General features: G+C 37.5%; 2 protein-coding genes across 4 annotated transcripts; one reads left to right on the top strand and one right to left on the bottom strand.

Annotated features, from left to right (window-relative positions):
- Positions 1-4,760: 4,760 nt before the first annotated feature.
- LOC131167966 (uncharacterized) lies at positions 4,761-20,587 on the bottom strand. Of its 3 annotated transcripts, none has more exons than XM_058127069.1 (6): positions 19,960-20,573; positions 19,605-19,878; positions 16,610-16,708; positions 16,303-16,493; positions 15,049-15,140; positions 4,761-5,176 (listed from the first exon to the last, which is right to left on the bottom strand). In XM_058127069.1, exons 1-5 carry the CDS (start codon positions 20,436-20,438, stop codon positions 15,068-15,070), a joined length of 1,116 nt encoding a protein of 371 aa, XP_057983052.1. In that variant the 5' UTR covers positions 20,439-20,573; the 3' UTR covers positions 4,761-5,176; positions 15,049-15,067. The 3 variants fall into 3 exon arrangements, with proteins under 3 accessions (XP_057983052.1, XP_057983055.1, XP_057983056.1); XM_058127072.1 differs by lacking the exon at positions 4,761-5,176 and adding an exon at positions 14,723-14,868; XM_058127073.1 differs by lacking the exon at positions 4,761-5,176 and having other exon boundaries at positions 14,889-15,140; positions 19,960-20,587.
- LOC131167967 (probable galacturonosyltransferase-like 10) lies at positions 10,593-12,201 on the top strand. Its single transcript, XM_058127074.1, has one exon. The coding sequence runs from the start codon at positions 10,935-10,937 to the stop codon at positions 12,042-12,044; it is 1,110 nt and encodes a 369-aa protein (XP_057983057.1). The 5' UTR covers positions 10,593-10,934; the 3' UTR covers positions 12,045-12,201.
- Positions 20,588-22,173: the final 1,586 nt, after the last annotated feature.

Genomic DNA, 22,173 nt, shown 5'->3' with positions numbered 1-22,173 from the left:
AAACTTCAGCAATGTGATCAAAGTTCTCCCAAGTTATGCTAAAACATACAATATGCTCAATCATATGCCAAAGGTCCATTTTCTTTTCACTTCCTAGAGCACTAAGGTTTAGATGTTGATTATATAAGTAACCTTGCCCTTAGAATGAATCTTAACCGTTGGATCAAAAAATAACTAGCGTGTACTCTCAATAGAAAATCAAATTTTCAATCTTCTCGTAAGTTCAGAAAACTAAGGGTTAGAGCTCAGACGACTAAAGTTCCTTAGAGTTTTGAAAAATAGAACTTGGACACTAGGTCAGATGACTGAAGTTGGGGTTCAGTCTTCTAAAATTGCGGGTTCAGACGACTGAAGTCAAGGTTCAGTCTTCTGATGTTCTTCTGCCTGTTTCTGTGTTTCTCCAATAATTCTTCAGACGATTGAACTTAATCTTCGGTCTTCTGAAGAAATTCTTTAGACGACTGAGCTTAACTTTAGTCTTCTAAAGTTGACACTTCATACGACTAAACAGGGAGTTCGGTCTTCTAAATAGTGCATTTCTAGATTTTTCTTTTTAGTTTCAAAAATTTGTTTTGCTCTCTTTCTTTGCTCTTTTATAAAATATTTTCCAAGGTTTCAAAAACAATCTCTAAGTCCATAAATATCCCCTAAAGATGTTCATGATATGCATGAGTCCTAAGGTCAGTCTAGGGTATATTTTGAGCCTCAAATTAAATCATATGAAAATTGTAAATTCATTCAATTCTAAATACCCTTCCCATGACGATCTTGAACTTGCCGCTGGCATCTTCATTCTTCAACTCTTTTAGTTCCATGAATTTTGCCAAGATGTTTATTCTTTAATCTTCATGGCTTCCATGACTTGCTAGCCTTCCGTGCATGCTAAATATTGTTCCTGTCAACAATATCAGTGCACAGATCAAATACCAAGTGATTTGTCATTATCAAAATAGGATTGGACTCATAGAGTCAACAGTATCCACAGTAACCAATACACCTCATGTCTGTAACTTATGACTGCCCTAAGGATATTCTCCACGTCATGCTTCCCCTCATGATCAAGGTTGTGCGGCCCGAAAGTTGGACCTAACCGCGGTTAGCCTACCCGGTTAGATCAAAACAATAAAACTACCTGTCTGTAATACGATTGGCCTGCCTACACCTGGTCTGGACTTCAGGGGCATCTCTACCTTTCTCATTGGCCCAATCAACTGCCACACCACACTCTAAATGAGACCGTGTGGTTGCACTAACAATTCGCTAGCAACGGTACCGTGCTTTTAGAAATATTCTAGTCCATCAGGGTTCTCATTTCCACATTTCCATATTCACATTTCCGTATTCACATTTCAATATTCACATTTCAGTATACGCATTGCATAATTCACATTGCAATATTTACATTTCAGTGTTCAGATTTCAGTTTGTTGGTACATTTCATCACATTAGTAATATTTTCATCATTTTCTGCTTCATTTCATCATTCTAGTTCATATTTTATCTCATATTAGTATATAGCTCAATTCAATATTTATGTACCAACATATCTTATATCACGTATAACATTGTTTCAAATAAAACACATCTTTATCTCACATTTTATCATATCACTGTAAAAACATATCGGTATAACATGTTTCATCATTTCCAGTAAAAACCATTTCTGCATATCACATTTCATCTTTTCTATAAAAACATATCTTTATTTCTCATATTTTCATTTCGGTATCATCATATCAATATATCTCATATTTTCATTTCTTTCCATTCCAAAACATATGCATATTTATTCCATTTTATCACAATTCTTATATAAAATATTATTCCCGTTCCTCATGTCACACAATTTTGTCTTATATTCACAATACAATATTCATAGGGAAAATATCATAATTTCCTTTTCACATAATTACTCAACTAGTAATTTCAAAAATAACTATTATAATTTATTCCCCTTACCTAGCTTACTGAGAGACCTACTAACAACCTTAAATCCACGCCCCACAGCGTTCGAAGCTCAAAACCCTGAAATTACATTTTCCTCAATTCAATCAACTAAATCCCAGAATTACTTATCATTCAATATTTTCCTAGGCCCCAAATACTCTAAGTTACCAATTAAACCCTAAAATACCCCACTTACCCTGATTTTGGAGTGGTGCCCTGGAACCCCAACTCAACGATCCACTCAGGTTGATTTGCAGAGAATCATCCCACGAACCTTGTGGTAGTTCGGGATTATTGATTCGGCCTAGAATGAAGCCGAAATTGAAGAGAGAAGGAGTTAGGGTTGTAGGGTTTAGAGAGAGAAAGAGAGAAAAGATTTTGTTTGTTTAACAAAACAAAGCTCGTGGGACTTTCTCATAACCAGCACTGCAGAGAAAATCGTCAATGGTTTTCTGCACCCCTCACAAAACCATTGACGGTTTGGGCTCTTATCCCGCCTCCTTTACCATTTTACCTGTAACCGGCCCACGGTAAATACAAAATCGTCGACAGTTTTCTGTGCCCCTCTCCAAACCATTGACGGTTTGGCCTTCACCAAACCAAATTTCCTCCTTTTTCAATTATTATTATTATTATTATATTTCCCGGGTCTCTAATTAATCTCACAGGACGAAGCTACGAGATTTGCAGCAGAAATGAATCGTAAGCTGACACCTGGCAAATCTTGCAACTTGGTCCTGCGAGATTTGCTTCGGCCCTTCAAACGCCCTTTCTCCTTCAATTTTCTGCGCACAGAATATAAAGACCAGAGAGGAGACTATTGCAGAGTAGAGAGGGCAGAGGTCGGACGAGTGTAGGTGAACATTGGCTTGCCGAGCATTGTTTATGAACGTTGCTCGTGAACGTTGAGGAGAAACATATAAAAGGGGCAGATGGGGTAAGTTCATTTTAAAACTTCTTATCTGTTCTTGAATTAAAATTTATATTTTTGATTGAAGAAATTGTTTGATTAATAAGATCGTTAGTGTGGCTGATAAATTAGTTGGGCTGATTGAAGACATCATTTCGAAACGCCCAAATTTGAGGTTAGGTTTTTTTTTTTTTTTTTGTTAATGTTTTACTTCATTTCATGTGTGATATGTAATGTAATTGATATGCTGTAATCTTTTGTTTTAAATTTGATATTTGAAAAAAATGAATTATTGATTGGATTTTAATTTAAAATGAATTATTATTTTGATTGACATTGTGAGTTTGGAGTTTGTATTTAATTTACATTATAATTGCTTTGTTATTTTGTCTAATTGCCTGAATGGTGGTCTGAATGCTGATATGTAGAATAGAACAAAGACTGATGGATTTAGTTGTGGAAATATATTTTTTGTGTTTTTAAAATATTTAGAACAAAATCAGCTAAATTTTCAATTTATATAAAAAATGAACAATACAAGGATTTTTTTTTACAAAAATACAAACTTGCTTTTTAATTTTATAAATCTGCATAGGAATGTTATGCAACATTTTTAATTATAAAAAATAAAAATTGTTTTTCATAATTTAACAAATCCTTTATTCCTCAACTTTTTAATGCAAATCTTGAAAAATTGACCTAACATTTTACAATTTTATAACTGAACATGATTCTAAGGTTGATTTTTTTGTTTTGGGAAAAAAGAAAACAAATAGGAATAAAGTATCATTCAAAGATTTTTCTCCAATGCCACAACCATTTATTTCTTGAGAAAAATAATTGTAACGACCCGGAAAATACTAATATTTAAATATTAAAGAAAGAGGAAAATGGAAACAGGAACAGAAGGAGGCAGTAGACTTCGTCGACGACATCGCATTTTGGAGATAATAATTATTATTATTATTTCAAGGAATTGTCGGGAAATTTGTCGACGAATATAGGGTTTCATCGACGAGAAAATACCGAGAGACGGATATGGGCTGCTCTGAATTTCGTCGACGAATTTAATGAAGGACTCGTTGATGAGGTGACGTGTCTCGTCGACTAATCTGGCAGTATAAATAGTAAAAAACCAGGATTTTTACCCATTTACAGCGGTCCTCTCTCTCTTTCTCTCTACATCTCTCTCTCACTTCTCTCTTCGTTTCCGGGCCTGTTTCTTGCCAGATCGAAGAACCGAGGCTACCACGATACTCCTGGCGAAGTTCTATGCAAGTCTGCCGAAACTGATCATTGGAAAAGTCGGTTTGAATTTTGTCCCAATCTCAGGGTGATACATTTTATTCAGTATTTGTCTTTCCCTCAGTTATGAGAAATGTTGTAGGTAAGAAAATACTGATATTTTGTCTTGGGAGATTGTGTTTTCAGGATGTTGAGTTAGGAACCCTACGGGTATAGAGCCAGAATTTTATAGGGGCTTTTCAAAATTAAGGTAAGGGAAATATGCTATGCTAGGAGTTTCCATAATGCTATTAGAAATTTCATAGACACATATTTATACTAGTTTATTATATAATATTTACAGAATATGAATTTAAATGCTTGTATGGCCCGAGTAGATTTTCACGTGATGAAGAATTTATACAGCTTTTATAATGTATCATACTATACTGAATGCACAGAGATTATACAGAGAAATTTACATGCATATACAGCTTTTATACGAATAGTTTCATGATGCAGATAAATATATACATATACATGTATACAGTTTTACTCATATCAGTATATATATTACAGTTTTATACAGAACAGTATGTATAGTGTTATAGCATGCCATGTTTTTCCTATTACCATAACATACAGAGTATATAGATAGAATATACAAATAGATATACAGAGGTAGCATCAAGATGCTACAGATATAGTATACAGAGATTACAATATTTATAGTACATAAAGATAACATTATGGTAATTTTGGGGAACATGATGAAAACAGTAAAAGAGTATATATGTATATATATAAGATCCCTGTGGAAAGATTACTGACATATACAGTTACAAAACACGGTACCGTTGCTATATACAGATAGAGTGCAACCACATATTTTAGATAATGTGTGGGTACTGTCTAACTGTGCTCGGAGTGGATGCAGCTCCCCAGTACGCTGGGTTGAGGGGGCTGGTTAGACGAGGTAGCAGCCAGTCCCGCGCTTAAGAGTGGATGTAGTTTGGCCAGACTGAGGTAGTGTAGAGTATGATGACTTACCTGGAGGGCTGACTAGGTTAAGTCCCGCCTACGAGCCGCACAACCCTATCATGAGAGGTCAAATCATGACGTACAGAGTCCCAGGGATAAAGCACAGTTATGTATACGTATACAGTTTTTACAATATATGATAAGTATAGTATGGTATTATCAGTATGAAAAGTAGAAAATACAGACGATACAGTATAGTTTAAATTGTGAAAGAAAGATATGCTTTACAGATTATTCATTTCATTACAGTTCAGTTACTATTTAAAAGTATTTTTAACTTAGTTGTCACACACTAGTAATAGCATATTTCCACTTACTGGGCGTCGACTCACCCCCATTAATTTAATATTTTTCAAGTGAGCCAGTTAGGCGAGCAGATCAGGCTCGCGGATAGAGAGAGTGTTGATTACCCTGGTTATAGGGTAAGTTTTTGACAGAATTGTGTATATTTTTGGGTAGATGATTCTGGAGGGGTTAGTCTTGTTTGGCTATGGTGAATATACACTGGATTTTGGTATTGTATAGTATATATATGTGAATGGTTGTATGATTTATATTCCCGCTGCTTAGGTATGGATTTATACACATGAATAAAAAACAAATTGGATAGAATTTAAGGATGTTACAATAATAACTTGGTTTTTGACTAAAATTTAAGTATGGTCAGCTAGACGGTCTCAAATTAGCGATGGAAACATTCAATTCAAGAATAGATTATGTATTTTTTTCACGTGATAATGCTAATGAAAATAAGTCAAGTACTACATTGTTTTGTTGAGTAGATAAAGAAGTCATTGGGTGACGTGAAGTACTTGATACACATTCTTATTTAAGCAATAAACCAATTGGTCCAGATTCAAATAGCGAATAATTGTAAATATATAAAGTTGGCTTGATAGTTTAGCATTTGTTTGCTAAAATTTTTTTAAAAAGAAAAATGGATGTTCATGTTGTATGCTAATTTCTTGACTGTTTTTTGTTGAAAATTGTGCTCTTGTCTTTTTTCAATAGGCTTATGTGATAGAAATTGATGAAAAAGCATGCAAATCATTTTTCATATTTATTGATGTATTTAGTAGAATTTTATGATCCTCAATCTAATTCTATGATCTGATCCTGCAAACCAACCTAGCAATCCTGCGTAGGATCTTGATTTTAACAACCTTGCTCACGTCCTCACAATATGAATTCGGAGAAGTTTATTGCTTGCTTATAACAATACGAATCATAATATATATAGTTGATTAGCTATCAATCGTTGACGTCTTCCCAAAATTTTCAGTAGACCTCTTTGAGATAAATAGTCTTTTCTATGTAATTCCAAATGCGAAGTAAGTCTCTGTATCTAATTGGTAAAACCGAATACTTGAAATTCAACGAATCCCCTGCGAAAAGATCACTTGGATTTAAGAAAGGGTCATTTGGATTTATCCATAGGTTGCTTATTCCTTATCCCAAAAATCCTATTTCTAACGGATCTAAAATGAATTAGAATTAAGGAATAAGATTTGTTTTGTTTAATTTAATATTCTAATTAGAATAGAATTTAGTATGAATGAAACGAGACGTTATGTCATGCGCTTATACAATTTTATTTTTCATAGGTTTTTACTATTTCCTGAGGTCGATCTAAATGGCAGGAAGCTCGAATAGTGTTCCGGTGACGGTATTGTTGTCTATGGGGGGAATTATCACCGGAGTAGAGGGTGTTAGTTATAGTACTACGCCAGTTCGACCAATTCGCATTGGTCATAGGTGTAAATTAAATAAATTGTACTCAAAAATATATCAATATTTGCATATTGATCCATATCAATATCCATTGCGGGTGACCGCAAGATACCCTATGCGAAAGTATAATGATACAATCCTCTATGAGGCTATTATCATAACTGATGATTACGATATGCGCATTGTGTTGGATGCACACTGCGTAAGTACGACATATTTAACTGTGTAGTTATATGTCAAAATCATTCCTCACATGGGTGTCGCCGCGGATAGGCATACGGGGACATCTGCCGAGCGTGTGGTTGAAGCAGAGGAAGACACCCAATAGACACGTCATTATGATATAATCGTGGAGATTGGTGGGATGCCTGTTGTAGATTTCAATGAATGTCCGGGATCATCGTTTGAGCCGCCGACGTACGAAAGATTTGTTCTTCACACGAATGATCAGGGAGGTTGCAAAGAAGTTCCGGCAGAAGGTCTAGGATCGTTGTTCGCCATTGCGAACAACGCGTTAGACGAGGGGATGAACATTACGAATGATATTAATTTACAATATGACACGTACAAGCAGGAAACGAGTGAAGGGTTAAATAAGTTCCTCGATGATGTGAACTCATCCCTCCGGTGAAACGAATGATGCCATGTACGACGCCTAGTTTATGGACGAACCTCCTATGTATGATCAAATTGACATAGATGTTGCAGATTTGTCACGTGACGAGGAGCTTCCTATACGGGCTACTCGTTGGGATAAATCGTTTGAGCTGAGTAGGGGGATGCTATTCGGTTCGAAAAATCAGTTGATAGCGGCAGTGCGAATATATCATGGTCGAACCCACCATGACTTCCACGTTGTGCAGTCTACCCCAGTGTTATGGGTTACTAGGTGTAAGAAGTCTGATTGCGGATGGAGAGTGCGTGCAATGTATCAGATGAAACACCGATTATTCGAAATCACCCAATATAGTGGTCCGCATATGTGTTTGAACAAACTTCTCTCACAGGACCATAACCAAATCACATTGTCTCTCATTGCTAGGGAGATAGTGAATATGATCAGGGGAGATGCATCGACATCAATCGCCACATTAAAAGAGTTCATATATCGTTGCTTCGGCTATTCGATCTCGTATAAGAAGCTTTGGTTGGGCAAACAAAAGGAAATTGCCTAAGTATTCGGTGATTGAGATATGTCTTATTAAACTTTTCCGAAGTGGATGGAAGCGATGTGCGCGTACAATCTTGGTACTGTAATCAAGTGGAGGTGGACTCCTGTTCTAAGTAGCGAGAACACAGCGACATTTGTATCCGTATTTTGGTCGTTCGCAGCATCTGTTTAGGGTTTTCGTCACTGCCCAATTACCCCGCGATAACCGAAGCCTCACAGCGATAACGTTGCCAATACGAGCACCCGATAACCTGCGATAATCGAAGCCTCAAAGCGATATCGTTGTCACTACGGTGTAGCGCACACCCATTAGTGACCATCTGGAAAGAACAAACGATATTTCACACCTTCAGATATAGAGTTGGACAGTCTCGCCCACGGTAATTAGCCGAGACATGGCGTCAACGCATGGTAATTAGCTGCCCCTAACTAATTCAGCGTACGGTAATTAACCACCCCTAGTTGATTTACAAAACTTGGAACAATTTTGGAACTCATGTCCTATACTCATCAACGTACGGTAATTAGCTGTCCTTAACTGTTTTACAAAAACTTGGAACATTTTACATACAACAGTTCATTTCACACTTATTTAGTATACAACAAATCATATCATTTTCAATTCAAAAATACAATTTAATACAAATATGAGTACAGTCATCTTAATACTACAGTTTTAATACAACATACGATTTCTACAACAAAATAGAGATGATACCTGAAACCCCCAAATTTTCCTGAAAACTATAACACGAAAATCTCGCATTTTCACCCAATAGATTTTCCCAAATAAGTAACCAAAACATACATATGATCATAAACTATAGGTTTACCGATCCCGATTTCAAAAATAAACTGATATAAAACAGTTTTAATACAACATACGATTTCTACAACAAAATAGAGATGATACTCGAAATCCCTAAATTTTTCCAAAAATTGTAACACGAAAATCTCGCATTTTCACCCGATAAATTTTCCCAAATAAGTAACCAAAATATACATATGATCATAAACTACAGATTTATCGATCCTGATTTCAAAAATAAACTGATATAAATAGAATCCCCTTACTTTTTCCTGAATACCAAAATACGAACTCTACGGCTCCAAAACTACGAACCGAGACACCAAAGCCTAAACATCGAAGAACTATACTTCACTATAATTCTTACTACTACACATATTCTGAAACTAATGAAATCGGACCCTTACATCGGTTTTGGGTCAAAACCCGAAAATCCTCGAAACAACTTTTCGATCCACTATTCTCGAAGAGATTCCTCCCCTGATATACACAGTAACGTCGGATCGTCGAATTAGGCAACGAACAGTGAAGAATCGGAGAGAGAGAGAGAGAGAGAGAGAGAGAGAGAGAGAGAGAGAGAGAGAGAGAGAGAGAGAGATCCCACTGGTTCTAGACAAAGAGAGTGTGTGTGTGTTTGAGGTTTCTTAGCAACTAAGCAAGAGAAATTGATATTTATAGCCCCTTTGACCCGGCCAACTTCGTCGCCAAGATGGCGCCTTCATCGACAAATCATCCATACATTTCGTCGATGAATTGGCTCCTTCGGCGATGAACCCTATTCCGATATTTTACAACATGTTCGGTATCACTTCATCGACGAGATTCTGAATTTCGGCGACGAAGAGTATAAGGGTCTTCATCAATGAGAACAATGGTTTCGTTGACGAAGCCTACAAAATTTAACTTTTTATCTTTTTTCATTTATTCAATCAACATACGTCGGGTCGGGTTCTTACAGTGAATCAATAAAAGAAAAGAGAAAAAGAAAAAATCAGCATTTAAAATTTTTTTACGTTAGAGAGCATTTGTTGGACTTTTCCATTCGATGTTAGGAGTTATTAAATTAACAATGTCAACAATTGAATTGGGACCAACCGATTGTAAATAAGTTGATCGAATAAAGTGGGTAAAAATTTAAAACCAAAATAAAAGCATGTGTTTTCATGTACACTCATACGCATTTTCACAATGCTCTCTCACCATAGTTGTAATTGTTTTCAATTTGAGAAGAAAAAAAAAAATTTCAAAAGAGTGACACTATTTAAGGTCAACATTTATAATTTTTAATTATATTAAAATAAAATTTTTACTTTTAGTAATGTGGGATAAGATTTCTACATTTGTTATTCAAACGCATCTTCTAAGGACGAAAAAGTGAAGTATTATATGTGTGTATATATATTTCAAGACGTCCAAATGAAATCTATAAAAATAAAAAAATTTGTCCGCTGTGCACGTATTCCTAAATTTAGTTGGCATGTTAGGTGGTAAATCTTACAAAGCTAAGTTACGAAATTACCTGAACATTAAATTGTAAAAGAAAAAAATTTCAATATTATTTTATATTTTATTATAAAATAATAACAAAACGTGTAAAAACTAGTCCATGACTTCCTTCCCAATTCCCGTGCACTGCATACATTTCCGATTCAACTCTGGGCGCCGCCGCCATGCACAGCTGTCCACGTGAGTCGCCCCTCCATTATCATATTCCCACCACCAGTCTGGAGATGAGAGAGAGATTGAAATTTTACGTACTGATCATTGCATGTGGCCACACATGGCTTCCCCCTTCCACAATACAATATTGCACATCATTGCCCTTCGAAATTTCTTTACGCAAAATGTACGCGAACCTTCCAACCAACCACCCCTCCTCCCCCTCCAATCGCATTTCCATTATTCTTTGCACAGTCCTCATGATCACGACAACAATACCCAAATACAGTAATCAATATACGCGTCCATGGTTCTCTGTTTCCTCCTCCCTTCCCCCTTCCAATTAATTCTCCCCATATTAAAACTTCAACAACCCAGCCAAATCTCATTCCTCCCTGCCCCGCCCATCGCACCCCACAGTTCCTCGATTCACTACTACCGATATGTTTCCTCTCCGCCCGGCTTTCACGGTCACCCTCCTCGTCTTGGCTTCTCTGTTTCTCACTCCTATCCAGGCCATTCGACCGTTTCCCAACACAAGACTGATTGCAGACCCATTACGGCCGTTTGCGGAAGCGCCCGACTTTCGAAACGGCCCCGAATGTCCAGTTTCGCCGGGGGCGAAGACCGCAGACCCGGCCTGCGCTGACCCCTCCTTCGTTCACATCGCAATGACGCTTGATTTGGAGTACTTGAGAGGCTCTGTCGCCGCCGTTCACTCCATTCTCAAACATACTTCCTGCCCTGAATCAATCTTCTTCCACTTCGTCGCCTCCGATTCGGCGCCGGCGAAACCCGCCCAGCTTGCTCGGATCATCCGTTCCACATTCCCTTCTTTGAATTTCAAAGTCTACGCGTTCGAAGAACGCCTCGTCAACAATCTAATCTCCTCCTCTGTTCGTCAAGCTCTGGAAAATCCCCTAAACTACGCGAGAAGCTATTTGGGAGAAATCCTCGAAACCTGCGTTAACCGCGTGATCTACTTAGACTCCGACGTCATCGTCGTCGACGACATCCGGAATCTATGGAGTGTGCCCCTAACTGGGTCGAAGGTAATCGGAGCGCCGGAGTACTGCGGAGCTAACTTCACGAAGTACTTTTCCGGCGAGTTCTGGTCGGAGCGGAGGTTTAAGGAGGTTTTTGCGGGGAAGAAGGCGTGTTATTTCAACACGGGTGTGATGGTGATGGATTTGCGGCGGTGGAGGGATGGGGATTGCAGGAGGAGAATCGAAGAGTGGATGGAGATTCAGAAGGAACAGAGGATTTATGAATTGGGTTCTCTTCCGCCATTTTTGCTGGTTTTCGGCGGCGAGGTTGAGGGGATTGATCACAGATGGAACCAGCATGGGCTTGGGGGAGACAATGTGGTGAGCAGTTGCAGGGAATTGCATCCGGGGCCGGTGAGCTTGCTGCATTGGAGTGGGAAAGGGAAGCCATGGGCGAGGCTGGATGCAGGGGAGCCCTGCTCTGTTGATCGTTTTTGGGCTCCTTATGATCTTTACAGACACAGGGCACTGGGATCTTCATCTCCATTCTCCATCGCCAGTAGCTAATGGAGAGATTACCATTATGCTGCAATTGATTGAGTTCATTTTTTTTGTTTTTTTTTTTTTTATTTGTTGATTTTTTCATGATGTTGGACAGTATTCTTTTTGTAAATGAAACAAGGAATAGATACAAAGAATGAAGAAGAGTTTTTGTTTTTATCCAGTTCTCGTGCCATAACAATTCCGGTTGATCAATTATTGGGCAAGATAAAACTTGAGGGAAAATATTTTGGCTGATGGAGCCACTGTTTCCTCTTTCATTTATTTATTTATTTTGGTGGAGGGGATGGTGTCACCCATTTTAGTTAAAGGGTGGCAAAACGGATCCATGGGCCGAATATATATACACACTCTGCTCTCCATTAATTTGTGTTGACAGGTGCCCACACGAGTTCCTGTGAATTTTATGATTTCCATCAAAGAAGCTTCAAGGCTAGTCGCCAATTGACAATTGCCATCAAAACTAATGAAAATTTGAGATCCAAGCAAAGAGTTAAAAAACATAGGAGTATCAAACATAAAGAGTTGATCAAAAGAGAAAAAAGACGCGATTCACTCTGAGCAGAGACCCAAATATTTCGACCCTTCAAGAGAGAATCGGAGAAGAGCTTCGATTCGACCACTTGGTATAAAATAGGATGCTTCAACAAAGAAGAGGCTTCAAGCCTAGCCAAGATCGTCCTCCTGCAAGCCGAAGATGTCTGGCGAACAGGATGAAGAGGGCTGGGAGAGAGGTAAGAGTGGGGTCGTGAGTCTGCTAGGGCTCCGACGAAGCTTGAGATCTCCAGCGAATAAGGCTGGGAGTAGTGGGAAGCTAGGAGAGACTTCGACAGGGGTCGTGCGCTTGATAAGGCTCCGATGAAGCGGACGAAGGAAGCAGCCTGTGACGCCTTGCTCCGCTCTTCACTTTCTGTTTCTTCTCTAGTTTTGGGCTCTCTTCCCCTCTCTCTCGTGCCGAACTCCGGCGAAGATCAGAGTGGTCCTCCTCGTCATCCTAATGTTGCACTCATTTACACTCATCCCTCACACTCTGAATCAATCTTTATCGCCGAGGTGTGGGTGGTAGCAAATTCGGGTTAATTTTGAAATGCGTATATATATATATATATATATATATATATATATATATAGGCAAAAAAACGTGTCGCTGAGGAGTGACTCGACTTGGACCAGGTTTAATAAACAAATCGGTCTGAATTGGTATGTTTATAAACAGCTTGAATTGTATTAAATTCTAATTCGATTTAAATTAGCGAGTTATAAGTTATCCATCAAATTTTGACCTATCTTTTCACCCGCAAACCCATTTCCCCAATTCACTATGAAAAATATTTAATTGATTGTTGAATATTAGAGTACACCAAATAATTAGTATATATATTTTAATTAAATTAAACATTTATAATTTTTATTTAAAATGAATTTGTAGACTATTAAAATAGTAGAAAGAGAATTGACAAGGTAAAATAACTTGAGCCGAAATCATAATAGTAATATTTCATTATCATTTTCTTTGGTTATTCATTTTATATATAATGAATCGTATGGCCAATGGAAAAAATACAAAAAGGAAAGGTTGGGGTGAGGGTTTTGAAAGTTCAGCCATATTGATGTACAGTATTTATTTTCCTATTCCTAAAAATTAGACAAATTAATAATGCCTCCTGGGCTGAACGTTTTTCTCTTTTCAAATGAGAATATTTTCAGGATATTTGCAACCCCGGAGGCTCAAGGCCAATGGATTTGCTTCTAAGATTACGTTCTCAGAAATAAATTAATTTTAATACTATAATTATAATTAGTTATTATATTATTATAAAATAAGTAACCATATCAAACATTTTATTTATAAGAAATAATAGATCCCAGTTTTAAAAAAAAAAAAATATATATATATATATATATATAACTATTTTCTTAATTATCTAATTCCAAATGAATAGCTAGTTTCAAAATTTTCTCTCTTTTGTTGCTGCCGTAGAGGTCATAATTGAATATATATATATATATATATATATATATATATATAAATTTTATCAATGATTAATTTTTAAGATCTTATTGATTTATAAACCATAATCACAAAAATTAAACTATTCCTAAACACGAAAATCTAATATTTACAAGCCACTAAAAATGACAAGATGCTTAAATTGTTAAAAATACTATTACAATCTTCAGCATAAACTACCCCTTTCCAAAGTAAAAGCCTAGCATAAGCTATTCAACACACAAAATTTCAGCTACTAAATAGACAACTTAAAAGTGAAACATTTTTCAATAAATCATTTTATTCTATGAGCTTCCTTAATTATTTTTTAAAAAAAAATATTGCGAAATTGTCCCTGAATTCATTACATTAGTCAAGACATCTTAAATTTATTTATTTTTTAAACTCTTTTTTCACCAGAATAAATTTTTTTCAACCATTAGAAAAGAGCCAAACTAAGGCTTGGATGAATGGTTTTGTTTTTTTTTTTTTTTTTTTTACTGCTGAGCAAGAATGAGGGTTTCCTTACTCCCTGTGTTGTGGTTTGGGGGAGGGGGGGGGGGGGTCCTAAAAATCGGTTTTATATCAAAATAAAATGGGGATTAGGGGCATTATCTTTGCAATGTCCCATGCTTTCAAAGCTTGCACAACCCTAGCCCTCCACCCCATTAACATAACACAAGATCAGATCATGTAACTTCCCTAAACCACCCTAAGATTGAAAAGAAATTGGTATGAAAAAAAAAACACTATTTAATTGTTAATTACAAAACAAGAAACCATCATGAGTTTCAATTGTTTCGAATTAGAGAACATTGGCAGATGGAAAGAGAATGGCCACTGCAAGAGAAATCAAAGTCTTCAGGTTTTGAATGGAATGTGTTTTATTTGAAGGCAAATTGATATTAAAGAAAAGTTTATAACAAAAATGAAACATGATAATCACACATATGAGTTTAGGCAGCAAAAAAAAAAAAAAAAAAACCAAAAAGACAATGAAAAGGAAAAGACTATACATGCCTCTCTCTCTCTACTTTCTTCACAACAGTCCAACAAAACTTAGATGCAACCTGTTCTCCAAGCCTCTTAGATGATGACCCAATAACATACACCTGTCATAAAAAATATAGGGAACCTTAATTCAACAAATCCAGATAAGAACTGGTCTCATACAAGAAGATATTTATGGATGCAGCAGAAATAAAATCAGTATTCCTAGGTAAGTAATGGCAGAAGGTTGAGCTAGGAAATAATTCTATTATAATAACACTTTATGAAAATTAGTCAAGACTGTTAGCTGCCTTAAAATTATTGCACTTCAACATATCTAATTTTTACTTAACCTTTTTTCCCTAACTCAAACTCAACTCTTGACTCGAACTTGATTGATCCTATAATTGTTGAACTCAAGCTTGACCCAGTTGCCTTAAATTTATTGCACTTCAACATATCTATCTTTTACTTAACCTTTTTCCCTAATTAAGTCAAGAAATATTCAGAGGAAAGGGTCTCTCCCATGGCTGCATTCAAGGCAACAATGTGGGATACTCAGACTCAACTCTGACTCGAACCTCTTGCGTGAAGTGCCTCTTGGGTGAGAAGCACGAGCGAAACACAAGAGGCGCAGGTTAACGGCGAGCCCGCTCGCCTTCTAGCACCTCACATCTCGGCACAGTGGAACGTGTAACCCGCCTGCTGTCTCGTTCAACTACATTTGTTCCTGTAATCCATAGCAAGCTTGACCCAGTTGCGAGACTCAATTTGATTATAAATAATATTAAATATATAATATACATAATATTTAATATATGTATAACTATGTGTTGTATTCCTTATACAATATAAAAAATAATAAAATTACAAAATCTCAATTAAGCTCGATGAGGCTCCCGAGTAGTGTCCCAAACCTCAAAATAAGAGTATGTTCCAATGGTAGTATCAGAAAACTAGATTAAGCTTGATTACCACACAGGAGATTCGGAATCCACCAATCAGACTATAATATCAGTGTTCAAAATGATGCAGTGCCCCACTATTGGGGCCCACAACCGCACTATGCAATTGATGAGTTCCAAATCCTATTTGCAAAGTGCAACCCCCCCCCCCCCCACGGGGCCCCCAAAGTCTTTCTCAATTAGATCTCTACCTCCAGCCTTACTCGTGCAGGTTCTTGGTTGTGTATTATTGGTATCTCATCTCACAAAAGGGGCTCATTTAGAACTAAAATGAAGAAATCAAAGGCACACTAAGACAAGATAGATGCAATATACTAACCAGAAAAGTAATTTTGCCAAGTAATCCCGGGAAGTGGTAATGGCGTCACAAGTTCCATCATCATCATTTTGGTAATTCTCTGTGATCCCAGTGCTAGTATCATCCTTAAAAAATCTTTGCAATATGTTTTGAACAAGTTCATGAATAATTCCCTCCACTTCCATTGCTGATGGTTGAGATAATTCGGTCACCTGTGAAACAAATTGTGTATAATTAGAAAAAGACTCCGCTATTAAAAATAATACAAACAAATCCAACTATGAGCAGAAAGTGCTATTTCAGATTTAAGAAAAATTCTAGTCATTACCATGTCAGGCTCCAAGGACCGCAAATACTCCAACAAATTATTGTTTTTTTCTCTGTTATTTTCCATTTGCCTATATTCCTGCTTCTGCACACTCAATTCCTGAGACAACACACACTGATCAGCTCCCAGTGGCAGAATCAAGAGTCATTCCTTATAAACATGATAAAGGAAACATAAAGCATTTAAATTCATTCATAAGTGTTTCAGCATGGGTGTCTGCACATAACTCCAGCTTATGAATGTCAAATATCAATCAATTAACAAAACAAATTTTATAAGCAACTTACCCACCATTTCGAGGAGCAAATGACAAATATTAGCCTAGCATAATGACGATTGCAATGACGTCAAAAACACAATTCAGCCACCCAGTAACACACAACAAGGGTGGATTTTTGGAGGGGGGGTGGGAGTGGGACAATTTGGAAACACATGAAACTAAGTCACACTAAGGCTAACTACTTGCAGGTCAGCCAAGCTAGCATATTTGCAGTGTTGACCTATTTTAGCTCCAGTGCATACAGTTAGCCCGTCAGTTTAAACCACAGTTGCCAATACAGCAATTCTGGAAGGTGTCCATGCCACTTTTATTCAACTAAGAGATCAAAATATCCCATTTCTCAATTTCATATAGTACATTCCTATCAAACTCATATTCTAGAACAGCTGGTCATAAGTCTGAGTAGTCTCATATAGGATCACCAGACATGGGAATTCTCTTGAGATCGTCAGTCTTCTTCTTCTTCTGGAATCTGGATTTACAAACTTAGACCTATACCAATCTAGGACAGCAAAAAGCCAACTCTTATTTGATTTGGAGAAATTATAAACATGGACCCAATCCAATAGATGAAAAAAGGGTAGTTCAACATGTCTCTCATGTTGCAACCTGCCACCACCATTCTTCCTCTATTTATTTTTATCTATAATATGTTCCAACAAGGTAGCTCAACATGTCTATCTGTTTAATATAGGAGCCATGTAACAGTTCAGGTGGCATATGAGTGGCATTTAGCAGTGAGACATGCAACGAGAATCTCTTTTCATTTGTATTACAGAATGCAGGATGATTTTCTTGAGTTGGGCGCGTGCACCTCCATGGCATACCATGCATAATTAAGTCACAACAATTGAAGAATCCGAAATGCCTAATAATTGAGAATGGAAAGTGGCACTACAGAGAAATATAGGACCCAACCCAAAAAATTTAGGGGTCTCATGGAAAACTTGTAAGAAACATACTACCAGAAATTGGAACTCACCAACCACATGAAAGCAAGGATAACAGAAGCAAGTATGATAGAAAAAGGACACAAAAGGAGTTCTTGGGATTTGTAAGACTAATCTACATGAGTTCTAATCAGCTTAAATGAGCAAAACAGAATTCCTATTTCTATGCTCCAATTAAAAGACCAAAATAGGTTTTTAAATAACCCAATCTTCAAATCCTCAAAAATGGTCTAAAATGTACGTAACTTCATCATTAGGAAATGGAAACTCATTGTGTGAAAAGCAAGAATTCCAATACCAACATAACAGAAACTTCACTTTCTCATACATAACAACACTTTTCTTCAATCAAACTCAAAAGATTCTCAAAAGAATTTTTGGAAATCCAAATGACGGACATGTGTTCTGCTGACGGCTAACAAGGAGGGACAGCAAGGAGGAGGGTATGCGGCACAATTATTCTAAGAAACCTTGACTCTATTTTTTTCTTATTTTAACTTTTCAATTCAAAGTCCCAACAATGTACATGCATACAAAAAATTTATGGCTTCAATCAGAAGTAAAATGCTTCCCCTTCATATGATTCTAAGGGCATTCCTTTAACCCACAAGTAGAAGCAGTATTTTGTAATCTTATTTCATATTGGATTACATGGAGCTTATAGATAAAATCAATGTTTTAAAAGGCAAAGGCGTAAGGCAAGGTGCTCTAACCCTTAAGTGGCGAAGCGTAAGCCTTAAGACGTTGGGGGCATAAGCCTTTTGGGATTTTAATTTTAGATAAAAATATGTGAGTTTACATATTAAGAAAAATTAAAAAAAAATCACAAATATAATGTAAAACAAAAATAATTTGCAAACTACTTGTTGGTCATTCAAAAAGAGTGATAACTTAATTTCATGGCGTAAATCATGACAAGTGATAGTTATAACATTCCAAAGTTCAAATAATTTTTCAAAATCTAAGATACAGCTAAATTTTTTTGGAAAGGTTGAGGGTCAAGAGTTTTAGAGATCAACTCATATTATGACATTACTTTTATATAAACATATAGTTAATATTTTCTAGCCAAACCTTGCTTGAGAATCACACACCCAAAATGCGTAAGCCTCAAGTAAAAAGGCAAAAAACCCATGCCTTTTGTGCAAATGCATACGCCTTTTTGGGATTTGGTATTTTAGATTAAGCCTCAAGGCGTTTTAGGCATGCCTTGCCTTGAGGCGAGCTTCGATTAAGCCTTTTAAAACGTTGGGTAAAATATGTTTCACAAATACCAAAGGAAGTATCCACAGTTGATCTAGTTCACTAGTTATTTTCTCTGTTCATCTAATGTCTACTGCAGACTTCAATGCCAGAAAAATATTTAAAGAGTGTAAAAGAGCCCCTAATCAATACATCCCAAATATATGCATAATCTGACATAATTTTACTAATCAAAATGGAGACATTCCATTAGGTGGGAGATAGAACTAAAATAGAGGGGCGGGCGGGGGGGGGGGGGGGGTGAGGATGGGAGTTGGGATGCAGTCACCAAGGCCTGTAAGACTAGCATAACTATCTTCAATAATCTATTATAACCTCAATCATTATAATCCTCATCTGAACTCATGCACTTCATTTTTTTTCATATTACAACTTTCACAGCTTTAAATTCTTCTTCAGTTAACCGCAATCACAATTTCATTTTTCAGAGACGAATCCAAAGGCAGCACAGGCAGCAGTTAAAGAAAAATTATACTACACCACAGGTAGAACAAAACCTCACCTTCTTAACAGTCAATAACTCAAACTGCAATTGTTGTATGTAGTCCCAAGCCTCAAGAGGCAAATCCCCAAGACTTTGGGGATTTCTTTCATCCAAATCGTCATCATCCCCATCAACACCCACGTGAACCTCCCCGTCGTTACCCTGGCTCTCCTCACACTCCGCTTCTGAAACCTCACGCTGCTCTGTACAGTCGGACCTCTCAGAACTATAGGGCGAGATATCGAAGTTTCTCATCAAAGATATTCGGTATTCCGCGTTCCACAGAGTATACCTAGAAAACACCACTCAAATCGCTATCTTCAATTTGAGGATTTGTGAACATAAAAGTTTAGCTGCTGGTTAAAGGAATTACCCTGTGATGACCGATGACACGAGTAGGCGATCAAGAGGATGTTTCGAAACCCTAACAGTAACGGAGAACTGGTCGGACGGGAGCAGCCCTAGCATTGTAGAGATGGTCTGCTTCATGGAGTCCTTGGCAGAATCCGAAACGCCCTTGGAGATAAGCGAGGTGTCGAGAGGTTCGATCCGCTTGAGCATAGCGGCGATGACCGAGAATTCCTTTTCGAATCCAGCCTTTCTGGTAGAAACAAAGTCGTCAGAGACGCCGCCGCCGTCTACACCGGAGACGAGACAGCTCACGACGCCTCCTCCGCCTCCGCCGCACCCGCCTGAGAAATGAGGCCTCTTCCCGCCGGGAGGTAACAACGGCTTGAAGACGAGGTGGCGCGAAATCGGAGGTAGAGGTGGCTGCGGCGGCGAAAGACGGAGGGGTCTGAGTGAGAGGTCGGCGATGCGGGAGAAGATGAAAGCCCTAGCCGGGGCGGCCATCAAAGGACGAGTGAGGCAGAGGGGAGCTTTGTGTGGCTCTCTGTGCGGATGGCTCCGGCGATGCCCGCTCGCTCTCTCTTCTCGAAGTTCGAATCTTTCTTCCTTGGCCCCTAGGTCTTTGGCCCACCAGCTCGTGGCGTGTTTGGTGACTTGGGGACGGGATACGTAGATGCCACTGGTGTTGGGATATATTACAGATTCGCCATTGAGCGCGTGAGGCTCTGAGCGGTACATCTTGTAAAGTACAGGTGGGAGATCATTGATGGCTGTGGCCGCCACGCAGCCAATCCCCCCAAAAATCTGATGCGCCCCAAGGATACCATGCCCACGTCACCATAGGATTGTAAATGAGCCACCGAACGATTTAATAATATGTTAGCGACGCATATCGAAAAATATACTTTAATATATATAAATATTTTATTTGAAAAAATTAAAAATTTGTGTAAGGATAATTTTTTTTCTAAATTTAATATATTAATTAATACACATTTACGTCATTGGGAGTCACTTAATTAGATATACATTTTTTAAAAAAATATTAAATTTAATAACTACTGATAATTAGCATTGAGTTAAAAAAAAATTAAAAACTATAAGCGGTGCTTGATTTTTTTTTTTTTTTTTTGGAATATCGTAGGGTGTCCACAACAGTCAACGACGTCCGTTTTTACGGTCCGCCGCACAGGTCATGACTAATCCCACGCCCCGTGATGGCGGCCCCACCCCACCCCACCACGAGCTGGTAAATTTAGGGGCTCAAGGCCAGACTCAAACCCGGGATGCACGCATTGGCTGACCTCGTGAGACGAAATCCTAGTATTCGAACTGCCACCTGAACCAAGCCCTGGGGGAGTGGTGGTGCTTGATTATATTTTTAAAAAGTGGTATTTAGATAATTTTTTTATTATATAATATTACATAATTATTTTTAAACATATTTTAAATTAAAATATTAATTTTTTAATTAAAAAATTAACAATAATTATTTTAATTATTTATAATTAAAATTTAAACATCTTTCATTAAAAAATGATATAAGAATAGATCACTTACAAGACTTAGATGTAAAGTTCAGACTCTTGCTACTAGCTTTGTCAGGTATATGGGTTATTTCTCTTGCCTTCAACTACTCATATTATACATCATGGAGTTGTCATGACCTTTGTAAAGATGGACAAGCACTAATTCCCACCATCATTGCTACGACACTCACATCACCCAACTTCTCTTGGGAGAAAATAGAGGAGCTTTACTTTTTTGGATGCAACTATTACATAATTGGTTCCTTGGTCATGTAGCTGCTTAACTTTTATGAGTACTTTGGTGGGAGGAAGGAATTCTTTACTTGAGTGTGCAACCACTTATGAGAATGCGGATATACTTGCTGCCCTTAAGAGTAAGGATGGGAAGATAGTTCGGTGGTTGGCAAACTAGATGCTCATCTGATCCATGCTGCTATGATGTTGTGATATGCCTTGGATTCCTCTTATTTGGAGCAAAGGGATGAATTATTTATGCACTTGCCTTAACTATTTGTCATTCTAGGCATTTCTAGTGCATAGTTCAAACTGTGGGACTTCATCAATTTCATTGGTGATACCAGGAGAGCACCATTAGCATTTTCATTGAGCAAACAAAGAGGGCTTAATTAGGTCCTAGAATTTCAGAGAAGGAACTACTATATGTATTTCCTTGGGATACACTACATGGCAGAAGAGTAGAGGTAAGGGTT

Source organism: Malania oleifera, chromosome 11 (assembly GCF_029873635.1).
Source record: "Malania oleifera isolate guangnan ecotype guangnan chromosome 11, ASM2987363v1, whole genome shotgun sequence".
NCBI classification, from domain to species: Eukaryota; Viridiplantae; Streptophyta; class Magnoliopsida; order Santalales; family Ximeniaceae; genus Malania; species Malania oleifera.
The sequence above is the reverse complement of the archived record's forward strand: the minus strand, read 5'-3'. Positions and strand labels throughout refer to the sequence as shown.

Excerpts from the sequence above, each read along its gene's own strand:
- LOC131167966 (XM_058127073.1), bottom strand. The coding sequence starts at position 20,438 with ATGGCCGCCCCGGCTAGGGCTTTCATCTTCTCCCGCATCGCCGACCTC. Across the intron at positions 16,709-19,604 it reads AGTTATTGACTGTTAAGAAG|GAATTGAGTGTGCAGAAGCA; the intron begins GTGAGGTTTTGT and ends GTGTTGTCTCAG. Across the intron at positions 15,141-16,302 it reads TTGGCAAAATTACTTTTCTG|GTGTATGTTATTGGGTCATC; the intron begins GTTAGTATATTG and ends TTTTTATGACAG.
- LOC131167967 (XM_058127074.1), top strand. The coding sequence starts at position 10,935 with ATGTTTCCTCTCCGCCCGGCTTTCACGGTCACCCTCCTCGTCTTGGCT.